The sequence below is a fragment of the Phyllobates terribilis genome, unplaced genomic scaffold (genome assembly GCF_046119375.1).
Source record: "Phyllobates terribilis strain yellow unplaced genomic scaffold, ASM4611937v1 Scaffold_3__8_contigs__length_932513732, whole genome shotgun sequence".
Classification (NCBI taxonomy): Eukaryota; Metazoa; Chordata; class Amphibia; order Anura; family Dendrobatidae; genus Phyllobates; species Phyllobates terribilis.
In genome coordinates, this window is record NW_027362763.1 from 568959929 (window position 1) to 568977292 (window position 17364).

The 17364-nt window shown below is 40.1% G+C and overlaps 1 protein-coding gene across 2 annotated transcripts in view; it reads right to left on the reverse strand.

Moving 5' to 3' along the window:
- Positions 1-1159: 1159 nt before the first annotated feature.
- Positions 1160-17364, reverse strand: part of CUNH6orf118 (chromosome unknown C6orf118 homolog) — a 52116-nt gene continuing 35911 nt past the window's right edge. For both annotated transcript variants that reach the window (XM_073671425.1, XM_073671424.1), the window contains exons 6-10: positions 15843-15907; positions 14173-14369; positions 13318-13371; positions 5073-5134; positions 1160-1811 (exon numbers count right to left, since the gene is read on the reverse strand). In XM_073671425.1, the coding sequence (XP_073527526.1) occupies positions 1745-1811; positions 5073-5134; positions 13318-13371; positions 14173-14369; positions 15843-15907 (445 nt within the window). In that variant the 3' untranslated portion in view covers positions 1160-1744. The remainder of the gene's footprint in view (positions 1812-5072; positions 5135-13317; positions 13372-14172; positions 14370-15842; positions 15908-17364) is intronic.

The window sequence follows — 17364 nt, forward strand, 5'->3', positions numbered from 1 at the left end:
ATGAGCTCAAAAGAACTGCCCAAGGAGCTCAGAGACAGAATTGTGGCAAGGCACAGATCTGACCAAAGTTACAAAAGAATTTCTGGATTACTCAAGGTTCCTAAGAGCACAGTGGCCTCCATAATCCTTAAATGGAAGAAGTTTGGGACCACCAGAAGTCTTCCTAGACCTGGTCGTCGAGCCAAACTGAGCAATTGTGGGAGAAGAGCCTTGGTGAGAGAGGTAAAGAAGAACCCCAAGATCACAGTGTCTGAGCTCCAGAGATGCAGTAGGGAGATGGGAGAAAGTCTACAAAGTCAACTATCACTGCAGTCTTCCACCAGTCGGGCCTTTATGGCAGAGTGGCCCGACGGAAGCCTCTCCTCAGTGCAAGACATATGAAAGCCCGCATAGAGTTTGCTCAGAAACACATGAAGGACTCCCAGACTATGAGAAAAAAGATTCTATGGTCTGATGAGACGAAGATAGAATTTTTTGGTGATAATTCTAAGCTGTATGTGTGGAGAAAACCAGGCACTGCTCATCACCTGCCCAATACAATCCTAACAGTGAAACATGGTGGTGGCAGAATCATGCTATGGGGGTGTTTTTCAGCTGCAGGGACAGGGCGACTTGTTGCAATTGAAGGAAACATGAACGCGGCCAAGTACAGAGATATCCTGGATGTAAACCTCTTCCAGAGTGCTCTGGATTTCAGACTTGGCCGAAGATTCACCTTCCAACAAGACAATGACCCTAAGCACACAGCTAAAATAACAAAGGAGTGGCTTCAGAACTCTGTGACCATTCTTGACTGGCCCAGCCGGAGCCCTGACCTAAACCTAATTGAGCATCTCTGGAGAGACCTGAAAATGGCTGTCCACCAACGTTCACCATCCAACCTGACGGAATTGGAGAGGATCTGCAAGGAAAAATGGCAGAGGATCTCCAAATCCAGGTGTGAAAAACTTGTATCATTTCCAAGAAGACTCATGGCTGTACTAGCTCAAAAGGGTGCTTCTACTCAATACTGAGCAAAGGGTCTGAATACTTATGACCATGTGATATTTCAGTTTTTCTTTTTTAATAAATTTGCAAAAAATTCTACATTTCTGTTTTTTTCAGTCAAGATGGGGTGCAGAATGTACTTTAATGAGAAAAAAAATTAACTTTTTAGAATTTACCAAATGGCTGCAAAGAAACAAAGAGTGAAAAATTTAAAGGGGTCTGAATACTTTCCGTACCCACTGTAAGAGAGCAAGAGTGGTCACATATGATAATCAGGAAAGTTACTAAAAACAAACTAAACCACTGCTATTTCTAAATTAACATCATAACCTCAGTTTTATACAAACCTTAAAAGAATTGAAAAAAAATATATATAATACACAGCTCTGACAAAAATTAAGAGACCACTGAACAGTTTTCTATTGGAAAGCATGGAAAGACTGGTGGAAAGCATTCCACCAAATATTGATTTCTGAACTGTTCCTGAGTTAAAACATGAGTAATTTGAGGCATGAAAGCACTGTTTCTTTTTTAGTATTTTGACGCTTTATCATTTGCTGCAAATAAATACAAAATTTTTAGCCTTGAATTTGGGATACATGTTGTCAGTAGTTTATAGACTAAAACAACAATGTACATTTTACTCAAAAATATACCTATAAAGAGAAAAATCTGAGAAACTGAAAATTTTGCAGTGTTCTCTTAATTTTTGCCAGAGCTGTATATATACTTTACATAATAGGGAAATCAACAATGTTCATGAATAAGGATTTATATGGCAGTCCAGTGGTTTTAAGAAGGACTCCATCAGGATTTTAATCTCTCTGTAAAAAAAAAGAGAACAGTTTAAGAAAATGACCTTCTTTTACAGTTCAGTAAAAAACAACAGCTTACATCGACTACAATACATAAGACAAAATAGAAATTGGCCTGTGTGCATTGGTTATGATATAGTTTAGAAATTTTCAACCATCTTGTTGAGCCAAACTTTGCCACCATTAAAGTGCCATATAGTTTGGATAAGGATAAGTGTTGGCTGAACAGAATTGCTAGGTTTCGCTGTCAGGTACTATATTTCTCCTAGCTCATGAATATTCAAGCTTTTACATATACCGTAATATAGTACAGTCCTGCTCATCGTTTAAATACATTGGGTGCATTTTAAAAATAGTAGTGGCCAACCTCTTTAAGTACATAATATGGAATACCTGTATCTCCTAAAAAATGAATCAAGTGAAACAGTTTTTTTATATAGAGCACTTGTGTTAAATACAAAAGAGCAAATGATGAATAATAATTTAAAACCAAAAACAATGGGAGGGAAAAATGGGAAAATCTAAAGCTTGCTGTGAAACTCATATTGGCACCCTTTACATTACTTTAGTTTGGAAACACACTTTGACTCGCTTGTGGTAAATCACAAAAGAAATTCTCCTGTGATTAATTGTCGATGCCCATGTGACCTGAATTAGTCAATGAATGATGACTTCATTGTTTTAAAAAGCCACATGGTAGGCCCCGATCCTTTGTCACAACAGTGAAGACAAAGGAGCTGTCTGAGGACATCAGAACTGCTATTATTAGCAAACACAAGATTTCCAAATGGTATAAGGCCATCTCCAAAGACCGTGGTATCCCAGTTTCAACAGTGTGCAATGTTGAAAATTGACAAGCGATATCTTCGAAGGTTGGTGCGAATGGTGGAAAAAACACCATGTCAAATATCCAAAGACCTGAAGGCCAACCTGAAACAGTCTGGGGTCATGGTTTCAACAAGTACCATACTCCGCACACTAAATCAAGCAGCGCTTTATGGGTGAAGGCGAAGGAAGAAACCTGATTGCTGAAGAAAATACATAAAAAGGAACAACTGATCTCTGCCAAAGAATACCTTGGCAAGCCACAATCCTTCTGGGAAAATGTTCTGTGGACAGATGAAACAAAAATAGAGCTTTTTGGCAATGTAAAGCAACAGTTTGTTTACAGACGGCGCAATGAAGCTTATACGGAAAAGAAGACCTTACCAACAGTTAAGCATACTGGAGGATCCATAATGCTGTGGGATTGTTTTGCTGCGTCTGGTACTGGAGACCTTGACTGTATCACAGGAATCATGAAATCAGAGAATTAGAATTCCCAAGAGATTTTAGAGAGAAATGTCCTACCCAGTATAAGAAAACTTGGTTTGAGTCGAAGATCATGGGTCCTCCAGCAAGACAAAAACCCAAAACACACATCCAAAAGCACATAGGAATGGTTGAAAAAGAAAAAATGGACTGTTTTAAAATGGCCAGCAATGAGTCCTGACCTCAATTGAAAATCTTTGGGGTGAGCTGAAATCTGCCATTGGGAAAAAGAACTCTGCAAACATTCAAGAGCTTGAACAAACTGCACAGGAAAAGTGGGAGAAAATTCCAGCTGAGAAGTGCAAGAAGCTTTTTGATGGCTATAAGAAACGTTTGGAGGCTGTCATCAATGCCAAAGGGAGTGCAACCAAATATTGCTTAAGGGTGCCATTATTGCTCCACATGCTGTTAATTGTTTCTTCTTTGAAATTGTAACATGGACGTTGAAAAACAATGTTTTATTGTTGTATTACTTTGGACCACTAATTAAAAAATCCTGAGGATATAACTGATACATTTCCATTTATTTCTGAAGATATTGTACAGTCTATGAAAAAAATGAAGGGGTGCCAATTAAGATAAGCAGGACTGAATGCTTACATTAGTAAGGACAGACGTCAGCTGTAATGTTGTCAAAATTAATCTGTAAATTATGTCGGTCAGTAGAGGAGGAAAACTGTATGATTCTGGGTTCCTCAAATACTCATCCAATTTTATTCACGGAAACATTTTGTAATAATATACTGTATGTACAGTAAATACAGCATTAATGAAGATGCTATAAATGCTGTGAAATTGGTTAGTTTTCAATACTCGTTGGGTAAACTGTGAAAACACCATCGCAAAGATAGTAACAATTGCACATTTTTCAGCATTTTAAGTTATGTCTAACTTAAAGCAGTATTCTACAGATGTTATACAATGGTGACCAAAGGTTTTGCATTTTTTTTTTAAAAGTTTTATTACTTCTGTCGGGTTGTTGTGATGCCATTTCCCTGGTGATGAATTGAAAGTGCATGAAGTTGTCATCATGCCAGACCTTAATTTTAACCAAAATGCTTTTGAATATAGTTATGGTTATTTAATTAAAGAAAACTGACTGCCAAAAGTTTTGCATATACTATTTATTGATCACAACATAGAGAGTAATTCATTGTTTACAATTCCATAACTTAGTGTTTTGTAGCATAACCTCTTGCTTTAAAGAGGTTGTCCACTACTACACTGAGTTCCAAATTATTATGCAAATAATATTTTCTCAGACTTTCCCAAATTACCTATATGAATTGCAGTCATTGTAATTTTCCAGTCAAATAACTATTAGAGTACAATTGAAAGGTTTTTGTACAAACTGCCTATGATAACAGTATATTTTAAAAAAAAATAAAACACTCAAACTGCACTCAAAATGCATGTTCCAAATTATTATGCACAGCAGAGTTTTCAACCTTTTCATTTTAATAAAGAACAAAAAAATGGTCATTTTTGAAATTATAAGCATTAGCAGGTTATTACAAACTGAAATCAAACAGTTTTCAACTCAAAACTTTATTCTAGGTGATGTTACATTTGCACATAGGACCCCTTGTTCGAAAGGAGCTTCTGAACTCTCTCGGCCATTGAATTTGTCAGGTTTTGGATGGTTTCTGCTTCAATTGTTTTGCATGAGGACAGAATACCCTCCCAGAACTGTTGCTTAGATGTGAACTGCCTCCCGCCATCATAGACACTCCTTTTAATGATGCTCCAGAGGTTCTCAATGGGGTTGAGGTCAGGGGAGCATGGGGGTCACACCATAAGTTTGTCCCCTTTTATGCCCATAGCAGCCAGAGATGCAGATGTGTTATGTGCAGCATGAGACGGTAGCTGCTTGTTAGTTTTTAAGCCCACAGAAAAAAATAATAATAATAATGTGGATAACCCATTGAATGGGTTATATACATAGATTTAATGACTTACTCTTGTTTCTCTAAAGTTAGTTTCTGTTTCATCAGCACTCGTTTTATTTCAAAATCAAGATCCTGTAAGCAATCAAAAAGTGTTATCATAGCATATGTACATTGTTCTAATATTACACTGATAGTTCTGAGTTCAGGAGGGTTTATGTTTTTTCAACTTTGTTTTTCTTTTTCGCTTATAATAATAATAATCTTTATTTATATAGAGCCAACATATTCCGTGGCGCTTTACAATTCAGAGGTTCATACACAACAGTCATAAGCAACATAGCTAAAGATAATACAATAATTAAAGCAAAAATAATGACGATCATGCGCGTAAGAGCTTACAATCTACAATGAGGTGGGGGTGACACTAAGTACAGGGGCTTATTTACAATGATAGTCCAGCCATCTTGAGGGGATGAGGGATAGATAAAGGCTGCATGAGCTACTTACCAGCCAATATTTGTAGTGCTTTTGGGTGCGGTGGAGTTTGGTGGAAAATTATGTTTGGAGAAATAATGAATGGGCTATAAAAGTATAAAAGGGAATGTGATAGGCCACCCTAAACAGATGTGTTTTTAGGGAGCGACTAAAACTGTGTAAGTTGTTGTTCGTCCTAATTTCTTGGGGTAAAGCATTCCAGAGAATAGGTGCAGCTTTTAACATCTCCACATCTTAACATCTACAGCTTTTTTTATAGCTGGTTGTAAAGTGTAGTCTTTTTGCAACCAGCTAACTTTTTTTGTTTCATTTTGGAGTACATATACACTACATGGACAAAACTATTAGGACACCTGCACATTATACACAGAAGCTTTTATGGCATCCCATCTCATTTATAGATTTTAATAAGAAATTGCACTCCCCTCATCACCACCATCCATATTTTACTGGTAAAACAGCTTTCACTCTTCAAGATTTTGAAGTGTGTCTGTGGGAATATTTGCTCAATCAGCCAGAAGAGTGGTCAGACACTGGTGTTGGATGAGAGGGCCTAACTTCTCTTCTCGCCAGAGACCCAGGCAGGAGTGAAGGCGTTGGAATCAGCACATGCGCATAGCGCTATCCGGCGCTATTTTACTGAAGACACATTTGCAGCGTGTCTTCAGCAAAATGGCGCCAGACAGCGCGGTATGGGCACGCACGTAATCCGGCACCACACTCCTCCCCCAGCCTTCGGCAGAACAGGACACCGAAGTGCTGGAGCACAGAGAAGAAAGGTGAGTATAAGTGTTTATTTTTTTTTGTATGTGTGCAGCGTGAAAGGGATGAGGGGTACCATGCATACCAGGATTGGTGGATGAGGGGGCTACACATACCAGGATTGGGGGATGATGGGGCCACACATACCAGGATTGGGGGATGAGGGGGCCACACATACCAGGATTGGTGGATGAGGGGGCCACATACCAGGATTGGGGGATGAGGGGGCCACACATACCAGGATTGGGGGATGAGGGGGCCACACATACCAGGATTGGGGGATGAGGGGGCCACACATGCCAGGATTTGGGGATGAGGTGTACCATACATACCAGGATTGGGGATGAGGGGTACCATGCATACCAGGATAGGGATGAGGGGTACCATGCATACCAGGATAGGGATGAGGGAGGCCATGCATACCAGGATAGGGATGAGGGAGGCCATGCATACCAGGATAGGGATGAGGGAGCCATGTATACCAGGATGAGGAGCGCCATGCATGCCAGGATTGGGGGATGAGGGGGCCACACATACCAGGATTGGGGGATGAGGGGGCCACACATACCAGGATTGGGGGATGAGGGGGCCACACATACCAGGATTGGGGGATGAGGGGGCCACACATGCCAGGATTGGGGGATGACGTGTACCATACATACCAGGATTGGGGATGAGGGGTACCATGCATACCAGGATAGGGATGAGGGAGGCCATGCATACCAGGATAGGGATGAGAGAGCCATGTATACCAGGATGAGGGGCACCATGCATGCCAGGATTGGGATGAGGGCTTGCATGCATGCCAGGATTGGGATGAGGGGTGCCATGCATGCCAGGATTGGGGGTGAGGGGTGCCATGCATACCAGGATTGGAGGGGAGGGGTGCCATGCATACCAGGATAAGGATGAGGTGTGCCATGCATACCAGGATTAGTGGTGAGAGGTGCCATGCAGACCAGGATTGGGGGCGAGGGGTGCCATGCATACCAGAATTGGGGGTGACGGGTGCCATGCATACCAGGATTGGGGGTGACAGGTGCCATGCATACCAGGATAGGGATGAGGGCAGAACATAACAGGATGGGGGAACAGGATGGGGGGCAGCACAAATACCAGCATGGGAGACCATATACCAATAAAAATGCTCGCCACCCAGGCGTAAAATGGGCTCAATAGCTAGTACAGTTATAAGAGGATAAAGTTGATTACAATAATAAAACAAAAGAGGAGGCCTAGCAGTAACATGTTAGGGCCAGCTGGGCAGGGGCTCTTATACCTCTCAGCCCTCCTGTTCATTTGGAATCATACAGAATGGTTATGTCAAGAAATGTAATTTCTGTGAGAAAAATGCTATAAAATAAATTTTGCCAAAATTAAGTTTAACACTGAAAGAAGCATTGTTTATCATTGCCCAGAGGAACATCTTCCAACATGGTTATATCATATATTATTTAACTTTGCCAGGAGAGGAGCCAGAAGCTCACAGATATTGCCAGTCATGTTATTAGTGCAGTTTTTGAGGTTGTAACTGTAGAAGGAACTTTGGTAACATCATAGTCATATGACCAAAGACCCCATCATCCTGCGGGAGCCTGAAGGAACTGAAGACAGAGTCTGGTATATCCTCTACAGTGTGTGTCTCATGTAGTGTGTGTAACATGCAATGTGTCTGTATAACATGCAGTGTGTATGTATGTTACATACAGTGGGGGAAGGAGTCAGTGTATGTAGCATGGAGTATGTGTGCAGCATGGAGTGTGTGTACGTAACATACATTGTGTGTGTAAATTGGAAGAAGGTGGGCATCACTCAAAAATAGCAATAGGAGATCAACCCAATGCATATGAACCACAATGTAAACACAGAAAAAGGAGAGAAAAAGATATGCAAAAACGGGGATCTCACATAATATATACAGTACAGACCAAAAGTTTGGAGACACCTTCTCATTTAAAGATTTTTCTGTATTTTCTTGACTATGAAAATTGTACATTCACACGGAAGGCATCAAAACTATGAATTAACACATGTGGAATTATAAACTTAACAAAAAAGTGTGAAACAACTGAAAATATGTCTTATATTCTAGGTTCTTCAAAGTAGCCACCTTTTGATTTGATGACTGCTTTGCACACTCTTGGCATTCTCTTGATGAGCTTCAAGAGGTAGTCACCAGAAATGGTCTTCCAACAATCTTGAAGGAGTTCCCAGAGATGCTTAACACTTGTTGGCCCTTTTGCCTTCACTCTGCATTCCAGCTCACCCCAAACCATCTCGATTGGGTTCAGGTCTGGTGACTGTGGAGGCCAAGTCATCTGGCGTAGCACCCCATCACTCTCCTTCTTGGTCAAATAGCCCTTACACAGCCTGGAGGTGTGTTAGGTCATTGTCCTGTTGAAAAATAAATGATGGTCCAACTAAACGCAAACCGGATGAAATAGCATGCCGCTGCAAGATGCTGTGGTAGCCATGCTGGTTCAGTATGCCTTCAATTTTGAATAAATCCCCAACAGTGTCACCAGCAAAGAACCCCCACACCATCACACCTCCTCCTCCATGCCTCACGGTGGGAACCAGGCATGTAGAGTCCATCCGTTCACCTTTTCTGCGTTGCACAAAGACACGGTGGTTGGAACCAAAGATCTCAAATTAGGACTCATCAGACCAAAGCACAGATTTCCACTGTACATTCCTTGTGTTCTTTAGCCCAAACAAGTCTCTTCTGCTTGTTGCCTGTCCTTAGCAGTGGTTTCCTAGCAGCTATTTTACCATGAAGGCCTGCTGCACAAAGTCTCCTCTTAACAGTTGCTGAAGAGATGTGTCTGCTGCTAGAACTCTGTGTGGCATTGACCTGGTCTCTAATCTGAGCTGCTGTTGACCTGTGATTTCTGAGGCTGGTGACTCGGATAAACTTATCCTCAGAAGCAGAGGTGACTCATGGTCTTCCTTTCCTGGGGCGGTCTTCATGTGAGCCAGTTTCTTTGTAGCACTTGATGGTTTTTGCAACTGCACTTGGAGACACTTTCAAAGTTTTCCCAATTTTTCGCACTGACTGACCTTCATTTCTTAAAGTAATGATGGCCACTCGTTTTTCTTTACTTAGCTGCTTTTTTCTTGCCATAATACAAATTCTAACAGTCTATTCAGTAGGACTATCAGCTGTGTATCCACCAGACTTCTGCACAACACAACTGATGGTCCCAACCCCATTTATAAGGCAAGAAATCCCACTTATTAAACCTGACAGGGCACACCTGTGAAGTGAAAACCATTTCTGGTGACTACCTCTTGAAGCTCATCAAGAGAATGCCAAGAGTGTGCAAAGCAGTCATCAAAGCAAAAGGTGGCTATTTTGAAGAACCTAGAATATAAGACATATTTTCAGTTGTTTCACACTTTTTTGTTAAGTATATAATTCCACATGTGTTAATTCATAGTTTTGATGCCTTCAGTGTGAATGTACAATTTTCATAGTCATGAAAATACAGAAAAATCTTTAAATGAGAAGGTGTGTCCAAACTTTTGGTCTGTACTGTATATATATATACATGGAATATTTTATTAATGCATATTAAATACAGACAACACAGACATCTAAAACATTAAAAAATAGCCCAAGTTGTTACATTACTGGCCCAACAATAAAGCCACAAGAGTTCCTCAACCCAACAACAACAACAGGTGTCAATAAAGATATCTATTCAAGAAATAATTAATTTAGAACAGACAAACCACATGGACATAATTACAATAGTATGCAATGAAAAAGGGTGGTTATCCCACAATCTCCCTGGTTAATGATGTATATGACCAATAAAGTGCAAATGCTCAAAAAGTGCAAATGCTTGAGCAGCTTTCAGGAGAGACCCCTCCAAGAATCCTTATAGGTATATGCACAGACATCCAGTGCAATTGCACACATATAAGGTGCAAGAAATACTTGGAGGTATTTGAAATGCCAATATTAGATCCTATTTAGATAAGTGCATGGGGATGCATTGAATAGATGAATCCCTATATAAGCATGTGGACTCCATTAGTGTAGAGGCCTAACCCGTTGGTCCTTATGACCAAGTTTGAAGGTGAAGAAACATATCATAAGCACACTACTGCAAAGTGGAGAGGCTGCATAAAGTAAGCAAACACAAAATGATGTGGATAAATGGAAAAATCTCAGAGGCAACGTGAGTGTTGAGGTGGGGGGGGGGGAATGCTGAGAGACCCCACGCGTTTCGCTACTAGAGATGTAGCTTCCTCAGGGGCAGGAAAGAAAACATAAATGACAAAGATCAAGCTGTCAGTATTTATACATATTGCAAATAACCTCAAATCAATTACCAGGTGCGGGAGGCGTTTAATGTTTTTAGATGTCTGTGTTGTCTGTATTTAATATGCATACATTGTGTGTGTAACATATAGTGTAAGCGTAACATCCACATTTAAAAATACCAGCACTGCAGACGAGTGTTTGTAGGTGTTAATATGTCAGAAATCAGCCACCGAACAAGCAAAATTTTAATTCATCGGGTGATTAGATAATTTACACTAAAACAAAGATCATCTTTCTCTGCAGCACATCACCCAGCATAAACAGGCGATGTGCTGCCAATATCATGATATGTATGGGACAAAAAGAGCATATTAGTGATCACTGTGTCCCCATCATTCTTAATCAGCCTGTGTTCTTAATCAGCCTGTGTAAAGAGGTCAGAAAAACAATCAGCAAACAAGTTGAATATAGTCAATAAGCGCTCGTTTAAATGGTATGAAATTGGCTCCTGTCATTGTAGCCTAAATATTTGTGTGATGATTCAATGTTAGCATTTGTAGGTCCACTTTTTGCTGAGGGCCACACTTTTTCTAAAACCTTGCTTAGTGTTGTCACTATATCACATCTGCTGTGCAGAGCTCCTGCGTTACGGGGCTAGGTTAGTCATTTTATCAGTACCTGTGGGGGAATATTGGGACCCTGATACTATGTATGGGGTCCACCATACTGTGCGTGTGAGGCTGTGGAAGCCACGATTCTATGTTTGGGCGGTTGTGGGGGCTATAATACTGTGTGTTGCGGGAGCCATGATACTATGTGGGGGGCACTTAAGGGGCATCATGATATATACAGTGTTGAGGGTAAATATGGGGACATCATAATGTGTAGGGGATAACTGTGAGGGTATCATACTGTGTTGGGGTCAAAGTGGGGGCATCATACTTAGTGTACGGAGGGTACTGGGGGGCAAATTGTGTGGGGATATCATAATGTCTGTGTGGGTGTATTTTGGGGGCCATGAAAGTCGTATCGTAGTGGGTGAGAACACTAAGCGGGTTCAGTAAGAGAATAATTAATGTGTACGTGCTACAAAACATGACTAGAGATGAGCGAACATGTTCGTAAAAAGTTTTCCAATCTCAAAGTCAGCACGAACATTGTACATCCGGATTCGTGTTCGGATTCCCGAGCATTTTGCTCAAAATTGGCAAAATTTGTCCGAGCCCGAACGTCAGTGGTTTCCTATGCTGTAATCTGCGTGACAGAGCGGGAAACAGGGGCTCTTATCAGCAGTAACATCGTTACCACCAGTCAGAGTGCTGTGATCTCGCAGCTGTGACTGTGACCAGCGGTAAAAAGCTTACCATGGGTCACAGGCGTCAGCTGATGAGACTACTACTCCCATCAGCTGGTGCCTGCTGTCACTGGGAAAAGTAGTTTCTTATCAGCCAATGCTTGTGCTCCAAGTAAAAAAAAGTTAAAATGAATAAATAGTAAAAAAAAATAAAAAAACATATTATACTCACTTACACGTAATCCCCAATGCCCTTGTCACATGTAAAAAATAAAAAATGTGTCTCCTGATGTGATGGTTCTATAAGTGAGATCTGCTTGGGACACTGTGGATTACGGCGGATAGGTGAGGAATATGGCGGTTTATTATTTTTTTTCTTTATTACAGGTGACATGGGCATCGGGGAATATGTGTTAAGGTGAGTATTATGATGTTTTTTATTTGAAGTTTTTTAAAGGGGACAACGACATCGAGAATTAGATGTAGGCGAGTATAATGTGTTTTTTATTTTTATTTGAATATTTATTAATTTAAACTTTTTTTCTACTTGGTGCACAGGCGCCGGCTAATGAAAGACTACATCCCCCATCAGTGGCGCTTGCGCTCGCTGTTTACAGTGGAAGCAGGCGCCGGCTGATGGGAGTAGTAGTCTTATCAGCCAACGCCAGTGACCCATGGTGAACTTTTTACTGCGGGTCACAGTCACAGCTGCGGGATCACGCTGAGATCAGACAGCGTGATTCCGCAGCTCTCTGACTGGCAGCAACGATGTTATTGCCGATGAGAGAGCCCGTTTCCTGCGTTGTCATGCAGATGACAGCATGGGAAACCATGGTTGTTCAGTGCCACATTCGGGTTCGTGCTCTCGATCACAAACCTGCTTTTGATATTCGGGTAAAGTCGGCGAACCCAAACATCAAAAGGTTCGCTCATCTCTATACATGACGTGTCCCTATTTTTAAAAGTTGGAAGGTATGAGCCACCCCACTCTGCCAAATTCGGTTTTTTGCTATGGGACACTGTGACTTCCATTGGTTTGAACCTGTGCTTCTCAAAACCTTGATAGTTTTCTGATAATGAAATCTCAGAGTATACCTCTTTTTCAAGTACAATTGACATACATCAATATGAATGAATGTTTGGATGTAGGTTTATGGATAGATGCATTTTTTAGTAACTGAACACAAAAAACCTCAATATTCTGAAACAAGTTGTGCCTAAACTAACTAAAACTAAATAATATGCTGGATCTTGAGCCTTTTTTGCATATCTTCTTTATGCATACACTCAAGCAGTCAAGATTCTTTGCACATTATATGGAAACTAGTAAAAAGCATTATTTTGAGAGCAAAAGGGGTCCTGTTCTGAATGAACTTCAGGATTAATTAGCCTTCATCAAGTGGCTGTTTATGTAAACTTGGGTATCAAAAAAAGATACAATACAGTCAAATTCTGATTTTTAATCATGATTTATAGAAAATGTAGTTATACCTTATTTGCTCGATGAAGAAAATCATTTGATGACTTAATTTTTACTGCCTCCGTCTAAAATAAAAATGATAAATATTTATCTTGAAAAAATGGTTATCATAAAACAATAGGTAAGTCTGATGGATGCCCATCCCATCAGTTATAGTTTTCTTTTTCTTTTTTTTTAAATAACCAGCATCAAAAAGTGTTAAACACATTACATTGGCATTGTGTCAAGCACTTGGATATGAATAGAGGACGTTTAATAGCACAAATATGTAGGTTGGGCAAAATACATACAATTGTTTTTTTATATTCAGGAGAGTATTTGTCACAAATTTGTATGGTTACATTTTAATTACATAATTAACATTACAGAAATGAAATAGCACTGAATTACATAAAGAAAAGAAAGTGACTTTTCCTTTTTCTAATTTTTTCCCTATTAAAAAAAATAAAACATATTGGTAATATTTTGGTACCACAATGAAGGAACAAAATATTCGTCTAAATAAAAAAAATTAAAAAAGAGGGGAGTGAAGGGGTTTCCACTGCTTTGATATTGATGACCTAATCTTAGATCAATATCGGATTTTGAAGGTCCTCCCCAGGTGTTATTTTCTCTGATAGCGCCCGGATATAAACCCATTCAGAGGGTTAGGAGCTCAGCTGCCATTCTTCCCAAATGACACTATACAGTTGTGCTGTTCCACTCTGTACGCTATATTTCTATACGGCCAACTGCCGTAGCTGATAACAGCTGATAGGTTGGGTGTTGGATTACCATTAATATGACATTGTTGACCTCTCCATATCAAAGTAGTGGACAACCCCTTTAAAATGTGGCATTCCTCTGTTCTGAAAGAGGTAAATTACCTGTATGTCTTCAATGTACTGCTCTGTAGCCTGAGTATTTAAAGCATGGGTTAGGTTCTTTTTAATATTTTCCTCCAAGTCGTTCACTTGCATCAATAATTTTAGCACTTCCCTTCTCTTTGCCACAAATTCCTCTGTCTCACTTGTAAGACATTGTTCACTGGTCGGTTCAGACTCTCTTGAATGTAACGAAGGTACTACACATAACAAAAAAGAGAAAAAGCCAGTTCACTAATGCAACAATACGTCTTCTGGAGCCCAGAACATAGTCACTGCCATAGATATCAAACGGTTTTGGATATAGAGGAGATCCAGCTCAAGACGGAGTAAAAATTCCAGACTTTACTGAAGGGTGTTAAAATAGTGATAACATCAGAAAAAAATGCACTGATCAGCAAGCAGCACTTACATGTGTTTCTGGTGTGTATGGGTATTTTCCCCAGAAACGCGTAGGTGCTACTTGTGGATCGGTGCATTTTTTCTGATTTGTCTAATGTCAATAGAGTCTGGCATTTTTTACTCCATCTTGAGCTGGATCTCCTCTATATCCTTAAGGTACTACATATAACAAAACAAAAACAAATAAAAATTAAAAGTGTTACTCATGACAGTCAATTGACAGACATTGATAGGCTCCAGCCTTACTGTTTTGTCCGAGCCAGAAAATGGAAAGTTTCGTCTGTCTCAGATGGCACCTCGAGGCTGCAGCTGATCACTGGATGTCAAGTGATGTCTGCTGCAGGAAAAAGAAGCAAAAAGACTAAGAAGGTGACATAGACAGCATGGCGATAGAGCTGTGTGGGTCCGGTACGCGAGAATCTGTTGTTGTTTTTTCAGTTCTTACACCACCTTAAGTCCAATTTTAAAATAAAAATTGGACAATAATCACTTTACATGTATAAAAAAAAAGAGTACATATCATGTTGAGCTACAAGGAGAGATAAGCAATGGTATTCTACAAAGCATGTTCTTTCTGGGATCTGCATGTTTAAAGGGGGCTCAAGAGCGGAGTCCACTCCACACACAGCTGATGCCGGCGGTGTTACAGCTGGCATGTTTCCTAAACAGGAGAGATCTGAAGTAGCTCCAGACGCTGCTGGTAAACCTGTTAGTTGCCACGGTCATCTTTGATAGCAGCATTTAAATGGAACGGTCACCAATGCGTGTGTGAACTGGTTCCTCGAGGGGTGCCGATGGTTTACCATGGCAGCTGGGGGCCTGTCATAACTATCATATTTGTAGTACAATTATCAGCATTTCACAAGCTATTAAACGTTTACTGACAAATAAATCAAGTTTATATAAAGACACAATATTTACTGCTTTGGCCTTTATTCTTCAAGGCTTCCGCAATTCTCTAAAGTGTGTGCTGCTGCCTTCTCTTTTCATCTATCATATTTTTTTTTTCCGTGGGATTTGAACCCAGGACCCCAACGCTGAAAGGTTACAATGTTATAAGCCACTATCTACTACATATGTATCATTTATCTATCTAGCAATCTATCTATTTATCTCCTCCTGGCACAAGCTTGTCACCGGCACATGCTCCATTTCTCCTGAAAAAGAGAAGATGTACTGTCTGTAAGGAAAAGAGGAGATTCCATAAAAGCAATGTTTTTACTGCCCATAAGTGACCATTTTCCTTTTTCTCTACATAACACTTTCCATACCTTTATCAGAGACTGTTTCACTATTTACCGCAGTTCTCAGCTCAGCCTCCAAATCACTTCGAAGTCTAAAGATAGGAAGCAAGAAAAGATTATAGCAAATATCGGCATATAGATTAAATAACATCTTTAAAATCTTTTTTAACATATTTAAATCAACTTTTTATGTTAAACTTATTTTTACGTTGATAATATTTTTTTATTGTCCATGAAAAAGTCATGAAATACTATACTTTTCACACTAATCACTAGAGCTGGCCATACACATCATATAGATGTTTTTCCCTACCATAGACATGTGCCATTCCACCTGAAAACAAAAGGAAGTGGTATCTTGAAATCCAGCTTGCCAAATCCTTATTTCTCCCGACATCTGAAGTTGGGTAGAGTTTGGAGGCTCCAATGCACATTAGATGGTTGGCCGCTGCTGTCGAAATGGGCAGGTAAGGCCAATAGTAATCTATTGTGTGTGGCCACCCTAATTCTCCCAATAGGATGACGCTTCCTGTGCTGTAGAGATCACTCTGAATTAAAATGTACACCTTTATGCAGTTAACCCAAGATCCACCAGTGACAATGGATGATGGACACAGTCCACTTCCCGGCACAGTTAGCTCAGGCCAAATAACATGCTCACCAGAATAGTAATCTGTGTGTCTTGTGGCTGTTGTAGAGCAAATCTCTGAATTTGTGTAAAAATATTTATATTTACAGTACTGAACAAAAGTTTTAGGCATGTGTAGAAAAAATGCTGCAGTGTAAGAATGTTTTCAAAAATAGAAGTGTTAATAGGTTATTTTGATCAATTAACAAAATACAAAGTCAATGCACAATAGAGAAATCTAAATCAATTAGTACTTAAATTAGTAATTTGTGTAACCACCCTTTTCCTTCCAAACACCATCAAAGCATCAAATCTTTTTAGGTACACTAGCACAAAGTCAAGGATTCTGTAGGATTATAGAAGGGTGTATGAGTAACAAATTAAACAGGGGATAATGATCATCAATTTCATATGTAGGATGAAAGAGTCATTAACTAAAATAGAAACAGTTGTGTAGGAAGCTTAAAACTGAATGAGGAGCAGCCAGTGATGTAACTAGAGTCTGATGAGACATAGTGCAAACTTTGGACCTGGGCCTCAACTTGAATGTTGATCAAATGTACGTGCCATGGTAGCGTTCTAGATCCTATAAAGACATATGTGTTTGCCCCCCATATAATGATGTCCCCTATCCTGGCATCTTCCTGTAATAATGTCCCCATACTGAGCCTTCCTGTAATAATGTCCCCCATCCTGGGCCCCTTCCTGGTATAATTTCCCCCATTGGGAGCCTCTTACCCATATAATGTCCCCCATCCTGGGACCCTTCCTGGTATGTCCCACATCCCGGCCCCTTCCTATACTAATGTCCCCCATCCTGGCTCCTTCTAGTAATAATGTCCCCCATCCTGGGCCCCTTCCTGGTATAATCTTACCCTGGTATAATCTAGTCCCCATCTTAAGCCCTTTCCAATAATATTA